The sequence below is a fragment of the Netta rufina genome (genome assembly GCF_964035555.1).
Source record: "Netta rufina genome assembly, chromosome: 22".
NCBI classification, from domain to species: domain Eukaryota; kingdom Metazoa; phylum Chordata; class Aves; order Anseriformes; family Anatidae; genus Netta; species Netta rufina.
In genome coordinates, this window is record NC_140146.1 from 8,697,426 (window position 1) to 8,708,178 (window position 10,753).

General features: G+C 43.0%; 1 protein-coding gene across 1 annotated transcript; it reads right to left on the bottom strand.

The window, feature by feature from the left end:
* Positions 1 to 102: 102 nt before the first annotated feature.
* LOC311217991 (putative glutamate receptor) lies at positions 103 to 9,616 on the bottom strand. Its single transcript, XM_084300428.1, has 10 exons — positions 9,538 to 9,616; positions 7,476 to 7,507; positions 6,778 to 6,837; positions 6,054 to 6,233; positions 4,967 to 5,193; positions 4,173 to 4,270; positions 3,429 to 3,646; positions 2,907 to 3,132; positions 2,223 to 2,470; positions 103 to 1,675 (listed from the first exon to the last, which is right to left on the bottom strand). Exons 1-10 carry the CDS (start codon positions 9,608 to 9,610, stop codon positions 1,574 to 1,576), a joined length of 1,464 nt encoding a protein of 487 aa, XP_084156554.1. The 5' UTR covers positions 9,611 to 9,616; the 3' UTR covers positions 103 to 1,573.
* Positions 9,617 to 10,753: the final 1,137 nt, after the last annotated feature.

The following is a 10,753-nucleotide window of genomic DNA, read 5'->3' on the forward strand; positions in this document are numbered from 1 at the left end:
TGATGAAGAGACTTTATTTTTTTGTTCTGTGAGACATTCATATAGAAATATATTTAAATGTCAATGAAACCTTTTTTTATATATCTCTGCCTACTCTGCCAGCAATGCCATGGCACATACCAAATAGTTTTTAAAGTGCTAAGTGAATCTGACATTGTATTTTTCCATGTCAGCTTTTAAACTTACCCAACCTGTTTCATGCTCCGTAGTTAAGTTGGTTGAAGGACTGATCCACCTCCTACTCTAACCACCATTGCTTAAGCTGCATTTAAAATAGAAGTGTCATGATTTGAGAGCACGTAGCCAATAACTGAACAGCACTACAGCAGTTTGAAGAACTCGTAACTCCTGCTGCTTCCACTGTTTGTTCTTGTTGCCACTGAGGGGTGGCAAGCTGCACCTATACTAAATTCTGGGCAGCTATCAGAAGTTTAGAGTCTACACTATGCTTCAAGTGACTCTGTAATGCTTTATTCAGGAACACCCAGCTATTTCCCCATCACAAGGCAGATTAGTGTCTGCTTTCTTCGGTTATTTAATGCTGGAGCTGATGTGAATTTGTCTCTTTGTTCATGCAGCACAGTTAAAAAAACACTTCCAAGTAAGTGAATTTGCTCCCTCCCACCCCATCAGATGTGCAGTACATAAATGCAGTCATTTAACCATGAATTTACAAACCAGCATGTGCATGCATCAGTCATTCCACCTCTGAAAAGAAAACCATCTTAATTAGGAAACTGTTAAATACGCAACTGAAATAACTTCCCCATGAAGTTCTACTGTTTTTCTTTGACAGCAAGAGAATAATGTAAAATACCCATTACTCACTTGCCCTTGCTTAGTGAGTTTGTACTTCCTTTAATTGACTGATTACCAAATTTCATGCTGGTGAATTTTAATTGTTATTCCTAAATACTTCCTGATCAGGTTAACTAAGACAACCTAGGAAACATCTGATGGGAAACAGACATTTCTTAAATCTAGTTCCTTAATTGCATCATCCCCTTTCTTGGATTTTAGGCTACTGCAGAGAATGCAGTAAAGTCCTGCATTTTGGGGGATTATGCAACGGTACTGTCCTTTCTGATTCAGAAATTACCTTCACAGTGACCATCATCTGCCTAGAAGAGAGGAAGAGTAGTCTGTAACTAAAATATTTAAGAAGCAGTTGTTTGTGATTAGAACAATCAGGTGAGAGCTTTAATTTTCAAGATTGTTCCTCATACTTTAATTAGTAAACAGAGGCATCATGTTAACCTATCCTAACTCCCTCACTCCTATAGGCATTTATGCACTTACATAGTAAACTTCTAAACTAAATATAGGTGTGATTCCCCCATCTTAACCTTCCTTAATTTTTAACAGTTGCACTCCATCCTTCATCAATTTAAATTTCTCCCAGCTGCTTAGTTTTCTTTTGAATCCAGCTCCACCACCAATCCAGAAGTGCTGTGTGTTTATGATTAGGAAACTAACACTCTAGACTTGCAGAAAAATACGTTTCTACAGTGATGTAGTTCCTATGAAATACATATGGTAGAACCCTAATACACACCCATTCCTTAACAATTTTTTAAGCATTAGCTCTTCCTGAAGTCTCCTGGCTTTGTCTTGTATTTTCTTTTATACGTAGACGAGTGCACATTTCTTCTGTGAAAATGGAGCAACAAGACTTCTGAAAAACAAAAGGGGAGAAAACAAGGGGGTGAGTTCTTCTGCATCATAAAATCCACTTTTAAAATGTGTGCTACCCATCCATTCCAATGGATGGAGAACAAGAACACCACAATGCACATTCAGATACCAGTGCAGTTTTACTTACATGTGGGTTCCTACTTGTCAAATGACTTGAAAATAGCCATACTTGAGAATAAACTTGTTATTGGTGATTTACTGTCCTCTGTACACACTCAGAGTGTTGCAATGCAGTTTCACTGCATTACAGTAAATATTTCTACTTAATATTTTAGGCTTCATTTTATTATTTTTATACTGTTTTGGCTACCTGCCTATCACACAGTCCAAGCTACAACGTTTCAAAGATGTAAAGAGTGAATACTTAGCAGTCTCCTTGATCCCATTACATTCCTTTCCTTAGACAAAGCAAGATCATGATGTTAAGGAAGCTGGTATTCTGCCCAGTGGGGCAGAACGGTACCTAACTTGTCTGTGCTAAACAGCAGGGATCCAAGGAGGGAGGACAGGAGATGACCATCACCTACCTTGACGTGTCCAGCAGCGTGTCTGCTCTTATTCGACAGCTCCACCACAGCTGCAATCACTCCCAGTGCAAGGCCAATTGCAAGAGTAAGGAAGAGTCCACCGAGGGCTTGGGGCTGGAGAGGACTCCATCGCTCTCTGCTTTTGTGAAGGCAGCTGGTCTCCCACCACTTGTTCCGCAAGTAGTCAAGGTCACCTGACTCACGCAGTTTGAGGACCGCAATGGAGAGCTTCTTAGTCCATGGGGATGCTAGCAGCAGTGGAATGAAAAAGTATAAGACAGATCATGAATATTATAACATTTTAAAGCAGCCTGGTGCTACCCTACCAAGCAGTGTTAGCTGGGTGCTGATTCCCAGCTACCAAATGGTCATTCTGCAGAACACCACAGACTAAGCTGAGTGCTTTTTTAGATAGCAATGATTCCTGTTGTATGCACTTGCAGAATAGTAATGGAGTGAAGGTCCTTTAACAAATACAAGCAATCAAGCTCACAAGAAAAATTTATTTAGGAGCTCTGCATCATTCCCGGGCCCAAGGCTTAAAAACTAAGTAAATAAATAAAGGAACCAATGCTCCTGAGTTTCAGGACTTAGCTGTGCCAGGCTGTTTGCTCTCAGTCTGCTATTTCAAACCCATGAAATCCAAGTGGAGAAGTGGGACAGAAGTGGTGCACTGTGACTAACCCTGGGCTGTGGCAATGCCAAATCCTCTGGCTCCAATAACTTCAGGGGCTCTGATCAAATTGCAGTGCCTGGCAGCTGCAAGGTCTTGAGAGATTGATTCACCAATGAAGGCGTAGTTCGAGTCCATCACGCGTTGAACTGCTTCCTGGTAGGTTTTGACTAAAACGTGGTCTCGTCTCTTGTCCATATACTCATAGATCATCTGATGGATGGGATTCTTGGAGTTCTGCAGCCCAAAAAAACAAGTGTTAGACTGAAGAGTAAAACAAATGTGCAGCACTTCTGGATAAATATGCAAAGATTGTGAAACAATTTGGAGAATAAGAGCACATTAATCATTCCCCCTTTTGGGCCATCTCTGTAATGAAAATTATCATCTAGCTGGCACAGATTTCCTCTCAAATCTTACAGGGATTAATTATTTCCCACCACCACCCCTCAAAAATAGCTTTTACAGGCACCTCAGCCCCAGCTTAGCAGCCCTAAGGCACGTGTGTATGTGTGCAATCAGATTCTCTGCACCTTGAAGTAGTAGAAGGTGGAGGAGCCGTCCAATGTCCCAAACTCGAGCTTTCTTTGCTTCACAAGATCTTCAAAAGTCTGGATTGGGAGCTGCTCGCTGCCAGAGCTCAGCAGCGCGGTGAAATTGGCGATGTAGGCAGCCAGCAAGGCTATGGTGAAGAGCCACCAGATGGCGGCAATGACCCGCACAGAAAGAGCTTTGGGCCGAGGGGTGACACCTGCGCGACCAGAGGAGCCGATAAAAAGCAAGGGAGGTGATGTACAGTGAGAGAGACAGCTTGTGTTAAAGCCGGCACAAGACTTCTTTTTAAATAAAGGCCAAACTGCAAAACTTGCCCTGCAGCTACCTAGGAAATGCACAGGCCTGAAAAGCCCTCAGTGGCTGAACAGCACCAACACCACACACTGCGCAGAGAGCTGAAGCAGCATTAGTGGCCAGAGGCAATAAAAAGCCTCCACTCTACAGCATCAGGGCGAAGGTTAGCTTGACTTTCCCCAGAATAAGCGTTACAGCAGGAAAAAGCAGTCCTCAGCTGCAGCCAGCCACCTGTACAACTCCAACAAGTCTCAAACTGCAGCTGAGAGTTTGAGTACTGCCGAGTGTCCCTGCTGCAATGTCCTTCCCCTCAGCAGCACCCAGCCATCCAGCACCCGGTGTTACAGACAGATGAGGGCTGGATAAGCAAGCAGCTTACAAAAATATTCTGCTCCCAGGGCTCCTCTGCTGCAGTCCTCTCAGCTCACCTTGCAGCGCGAGCGCTCCTGCTCCAAACCAGAGGCTGTTTAAGAAGGTGAAGTGATTCTCTTCATTCTTGGGCTCGTTCCATTCACAGGGGCTCAGCCTGTGGGGAAATGATGGGATAAAACCAGACAGTCAGGAAAAAATAACCCTGTAGCATGACATGCAGCAGCGCAGCTAGCCCAGAAATGCCTTTTCCTTCCATGGTAGGTCCTTCTTCACTTGTGGTCCAGTTTAACCAGTACAGAGAAAGGTGTTCCTGCTCAGTGCCTCAAGTATTTCACGACAGTAAAAGCTCAGGAGGCTCCTCTTACAGGTTTGCCAGGTCCCTTCTTGAACCACTGCATCTAGTCTCCCTGGCCCACCTAAGAGGCAACACTGGCTCTGTTCTTTAGTGTAAGAAGAAGGCCGCTCCTTGGAAGGAATGCTTATCTATAAAAGACTACACATAGAACTTGAAAAGCAGCACCAGAGCTTCTGTTCAAGACTCCAGCAGCAGAGAGCCTTAGCGCAGCATAATCAAGAAAGGTGGGAGAAAGCTGAATCTCCTCAGAAGAGGAGGGAGGGGAAGAATTCCTTCCAAAGTCAGTGCAGGACTGAGTGCATAAAAACACCAGGAGAGAGAACTGCACGTACGAACGTGGTCACAGTAAAAAACAAGTTCGAAAAAAGTGAGGAAGAAAAGCTGAAGTACAAACACACAGGCTTTTAGCAACTTGTACTTTCTCTAAAACCGAGATCTCCTCATAGCTGGGAAAACAGTCAACTTTTGAGCAAAACCTGTGACACGTGTTTATACCTGGCAACAAGAAAGAGGCAGAAGCACGTCAGAATATAAGCAAATAGGAGACCTGTCCAGGTCTCCTTACTGAAAGGTGCCAGGAAGTGGAAGAAAGACATCTCCTGCGACATGGTGTCCTTTCGAAGCAAGATTCCAATCCCAGTCTGCAGGAATGGCGTGGTGAAGGAGACCACCTCTTCTCTGGCTGATGTGACTGTTAGGGGAGCCACTGCAATGTCTGCTTCCTGTAAGATGAAAAAAATACTATCAACTATCCAACCTACCTGATGATTTCTGCACTCAGATAGAACACTTCCCAGGCTGAGTGGGCAGATATCTACATGGCAAACAGCTTCTCTGTCTCACTGGACAGCTGTGGGCTTTGACCGAGCTCCAGAGGACAGCTTTCCATTTTGCACTGTTCATAGTGGGGGGCTGGCTGGTGTCTGGGGCCTCTGGTTTCCTACGATCCAAACAAGCTGAGGCTGTGCACCATGAACTACAGTGGGTTTGTTTACAAAAAACAGAAGGCACGTTCCTTACTTTTTCTGGCTGCAGCACCTACGTGGCTGACAGGACATGTTACTGAGTTCAGAGGAGCAAAGAGAATTCGATTCAAGTGTTCCCAACAGCTGGCAGAATGCTGGCTGGAGGGAGTGGTACCCCATGGATAAAAAGCAGGTTCGAGCAGCTATTTGGATAGTCTGAGGGGTTACATTTCAGAAGAGACAGGTTTGGCCTAGAGCTTAAGTACAAGGTACCTTTTCCTTAAAGCCTTTGTTTCATTACAGAGCTACGATGTCTCGTGCAGCCTCTCAGATTACAAAGGCACTGGGCAGTCTCTGAAACAAGACAAGAACTGCAGCAGGAGTGCCTTGTTACAATGATTTCTACTATGGCCATTGTCTCCTTGTTTTGTAGTGTCCGTATCTGTAGGACAAAACCAGCTACAAGTCTTTCTGTCCATCAGTTCTACACAACAGGCAGAACAACTCCCAAGTTGCTCAGTCCCCAAGGAAATTCTAATTAAGAGCTGTGCCAGCCCAGCCCTTTGGTCTCTTTCCTGTTACAGCTGCAGTTTTCACAAACATACGATGAAAATTACCTGTCTCAAAATCTCTCCAATCATCCCTGTCCAGTTTCCATTGGAAGAGACAGCGCCGTACTTCCCATCTCCCACCACCTTCACCTTGTAGCTGAAGTGAAGCATTGAAGCAAGAGCTTTCAGCAGGTCAATGCAGTATCCCTCCAGCTCCGCCCTTCTCACCATGACGTAGGGATCTTCCTGCATAGAGAGGGAAATGCACACAATTACATGCCACGAGTCTGCAGCATGCTATTGACTATGAATTAACCCTTCCCCCCCCCAAAAAAAAAACAAAAACACCTTTCCACAAAGACCTCTGTCCACGTTATCAGGAGGAAAACATTTCCAGTCTTGAAAGATATTCACAGGAGTCATGTGCCGCCGCTAGTAAAAGAATACAGCTCCAGGAAGGGCAGCTGCATTTTGCACAACACATGTACTACATAAACAAGTGATGCCCTCTTCACAGGCTTAACACCCAAATACATTACCTTTGGCCCATCAGTTGAGAGTTACGTGCTAGTGTCTGGCAGCAGAATCAGAAAATCTGCTGGTGTTGCTTCTTCTGAATGATCCTGACTGTGTCAATGAATCTTTCCTTTTTTTTTTTTTCCTTTTTTTCCCCCCATTTTTTAATAACATGTTTTTAATTTGGGCAAATGTGTGATATGTATAATATATCTAATAATGATATAATTCCAGCTACCTCCCAGCCAATGTAAGTATCACGTAACTGCCTTACCAGGATTGTTGTGACAGTCAAAGTTGGAAGATTCTCTTCTGGTCCCCTCAAGTCAGTGTCCTACAAATAAAAGTGAAGAATTAATTGGATTTCCCAGAACTGGCCCCACTTAGCTAGGGTTTACATTACTGTGTGTGTGTGAGTTAAATCAGCTAGAAATCTGCTCCCCTGAGCTGCAGCAGGTCACCTCACCACTACTCTACCTTCTTCAGGAATTGCTGTTCCATGACAGTAATTAATAAATCACAAATGTTTTGCTTTACTGCATGTTATCAGCGTACTTTGTGCAAATAAAACATCACTTTAGATGCTGTCGCAATTCTTCAGATACACGGTGCATACAGTCTTCTGAAAGATAGATCAATTTATGTTGCTGACAAAACAGCTAGCAGCCAATTAAGGCCTCATTAGAGAGCAATTGCAGGAGACAGAACAGTAGGAAACCTGAGATGTTGAGGAAAGGAGACAAAACTTCGCCTCTGCACAGGCACACAATTCAGGAGTGCATCTCCCAACCTTACACAACTCAAGGTGCTTTCTGATCAGTACCACTTCAAAACAGCTAAAGCTTTTGCCAGGAAAGCTGCCTGCCCATCACAGATGAAAAGCCTTGCACACTGTCACATCTACTTCTGCATTTAAAACACTTTCTCACAAACAACTTCACTCATAGCTCTGCACCAGTGAATTGGACGTACCTTATTCGCAGCAGCATCATTCCTCATCGCTCCTGAAAAACAACAAAATAACTCCTTGCAGCATTTATATTTTATGGTTCCTTAAGAGTAAAGTTTCATAAACTCATTTCATGTTGCACTTACACAGAACGACTACCCTTAGCTCAGAAGCTCACAGCACAGCTGACTCACACCAATTTTGCCAGGTTTGTTTCCTCTTTCACAGCACAGTGTTAGTGTGAAGCAAACAGAAGCAGAAATGTACACCGCCAGACTCAGGCTTCAGAGGATTCTGACTGTAACTTTATTATTCTGGTCTTCACACTTTGAAGGACGGATTTTTCAGAACTGCCCTCTAGACAAGTCGAAAAGCCAGCAGTTCTGCTACTTCACACAGCTAAGATTCCTCCCTAATTCCTGCAAAACTCTGCCTGTAACCCTAAGGAAAAGCAGAAGCTCATCAGCATTACACTCCAAGGCACTGGGGTTTCTAATTCTTCTCTTCCCCTAATAACAAGAGGTTCTTCCTGTCAAAGCAGACTGTCTTGCAACTACAGGGGTAGAAACCCTTCTCCAGCTCGTCCTCTTGCATTCCCCCCAGAATTAGCAGCACTCCGATTCTTTCCTTCCTGTGAAAATTCAAACCTCCACAAGGATAAGGACCAAAACCAGGAACCAACAGGTACTGCACTAGAGAAGGGTCTGCAAGTCTGCCCTGTTTTGCCTCTTCTCTGCATCCTATGCAGTAAGGGAAGTAAATACAGCTGAGAGTTTAAACGTGATGAGAGACAGTGCAGCCTGCAGTGAACAACACCCTGCCTGTTGTCAGATCTGCCATTGACCTGTTTTATGTTACTTCTTCTCGTGCCTCTGTTTCCCATTTGTAAAACAAAGGCTCTGATACTTTCCTATTTGGTAAAAATCCACCTGTAGAAGTATCACTAATGGGGTTAGTTGAGTTTCTGGTTCTGCTCTCTGCCCTTTTAATAAATCCTGTTAAATTATTTGATCCACAGCCTCCTTTCTCATAACACTCAGAAGAACGCTGTAATAATTGTGATGCAGAATTAAAACCACAGCCACTATATGGCTTATTAATTGCCCAGGATGTTTTTCTGGAATGTGCACATTGCTCCTCGCAATCAAAGAACACACAGTACAAAGGCCAAAAATCCCTCAAGAGAAAACAAAAAACTGAGGGTGTTCTTGCTCTTCCAAGCAAAAGCTGTGAGTTTTTCATTAAATATAACAACATATTCATTCATTATGTATTATTCATTCTCTGGTTTTGCATTTTCTTGTCTTGTGCTGAACTCTACATTATTGTTAAAACAAAAACTGCTTTTTCTCTCTCCACTACAGTTCTCCACGGGAGCTGGAAATCTTCACAAAGGAGTTTTCTTGTCTCCCTTCAGAAACTCATTAGAGCCAGTAAAAGCCATTTGTGGCTCCTTTTTGAAGACCTGCTAGGGTTTCTTGGAAGAAAACAGCCTGTACTGAGGGCTTCAGCTCCCCCACAGTGGCACTGGATGCAGCTGTTCAAAGCCCCATTGTAAGGGCTCCTGAAAGGACCATAAGTAATCAAGTCGCAGCACTAACCCAAGTGCTAACCCAAAGTTCATGGCAGTGACACTTCTCAGCAGCCAGGTCCTCGTTGTGAGGATCTACAAAAACACAACGCAAATAAAAGGGACTCATCCCTCCAAATCTTGTCCCCTAAAGGCTTGAAACTACTGCCCTGAAGGCAGGAAGCTACTGCGGCTGCAAAAATCAGCCTTGCCCTTACCCCTTCTATTCTGAGCATGAACAGCCTTCTGATGGGAGATGACTCTGCCTGACTTCATGAGAAATGGCTTGTAGCACTGTTAAGAACTGCCTCACCCTGATTTTCTACCCTGTCCTTCCTGTCCAGGCTAACACCCGTGCCTTTGTGTCCTCCACCCATATTTCCCTTTTTGCATATAGATTAAGATACAGGCTTAATCTAGCACTAGTCGTCAAAGAACGAGAGAATTATCAGACTGTGAAGAACAAAAAAAATCAGATTTGGACGCAGCCAGCATTGTTGGCCAAATATTCTCACCTGCGTGGCTTGATTCTCTCAGGAGCAGCATGGTTGTAAGCACAAAGAACGCGAAGTGTTGTCCTTTGTCCATTGGAGCAGAAATAGTCGCTGTCTAGAGGAAATTCCTGCTCGAGATGAAAGACAAGTAGTTAAGGCTGGTTTTATGGTTCCTCAAAGCTGAGTTAAATCAGTTTGTCTTGGATTGTCTGCACCACATTTGGAAGAGTCCCAATTGTTTTGCATTTTAAACACTGCAACAAAATTTCTGCATGACTTGAAATAACTGTACATGTGTCATGGCAAAACAGCAACAGAATTATGAAAGAAAGCCAGTGCCATGTTATACTCCATCTCAAGCTTCTGCTATATTTTTGACTATTTGTAATCACAGTGACAACCAAGGGTCAGGATACCATTGTCACAGAAACTACAAAAGACACACTGAAAAAGTACTAGGAAAAATCACCATTTAGGAGACTATGCAGGTGAAAAAGGTGCTACAGTGTGGTATTATCTGCTTCTGACTGATGTGCTCAAAGAGAGAAAGGTTGCTTCAGTTAATTTTATCTCATCAACTTTTATGAATTTTTCCCCAAACCTGCACACCTGTGAAAACTCCTGACATTACAAAGGCTCAGTGGTTTTTCTCATTCATTCTCTCTACATTTTTCACTTTCATACGAAGAATAAGAAGTGAATAAAATTTACACAGAAGATTATTTGTGTTAAATTTAAATGCTGCCTCTTTTTGTTATTGTTAAAAATACTTCAAAATGGGATTAGTGTTAAAGGATCAAAGGAGAGGACTGACATTCAAGTTAGGGAGCGACCTAAATTTTCTGAAAGTAATTATAGAATACAGACAAAATGCTAGATACTCTTAGCTGTTGGGAGGGCAGCACATGGACAGTCCAATCAGCCACCAAGGCACAGAGAGGAGAAAGCAGCAGAGATATTCTGGTTGAGCCACTAAGGAATTGCTTTTTTCTTTTTCTCTGGGTTCTCTTCTTAAAGCTTTAGATTTAACCTCTAAATTTTTGCTAATTTTCCTTGCAATTGTGTATACGCTATAAAGTGATCTATACTTCAGGCAGCTTCCTTCAATAAGTAAAGAAAAAGCTGTTCAGTATTCAGAGCTGGTAATAAAATAATAAAAATGAAAGAGTTGTTAACACACTGGCTACTGTCTAAGAACAAACACAGTCTAAATATGTGAAGAAAAAAAAGCATTTTT

Bases quoted from the DNA above. Each gene is read 5' to 3' on its own strand.
- LOC311217991 (XM_084300428.1), bottom strand. From the start codon at position 9,610: ATGGACAAAGGACAACACTTCGCGTTCTTTGTGCTTACAACCATGCTG. The intron at 6,234-6,777 runs GTAAGGCAGTTA...CTCTCTATGCAG, and splicing joins TGACTGTCACAACAATCCTG to GAAGATCCCTACGTCATGGT. The intron at 3,133-3,428 runs GTGCAGAGAATC...TTTGGGCTGCAG, and splicing joins CCACCTTCTACTACTTCAAG to AACTCCAAGAATCCCATCCA.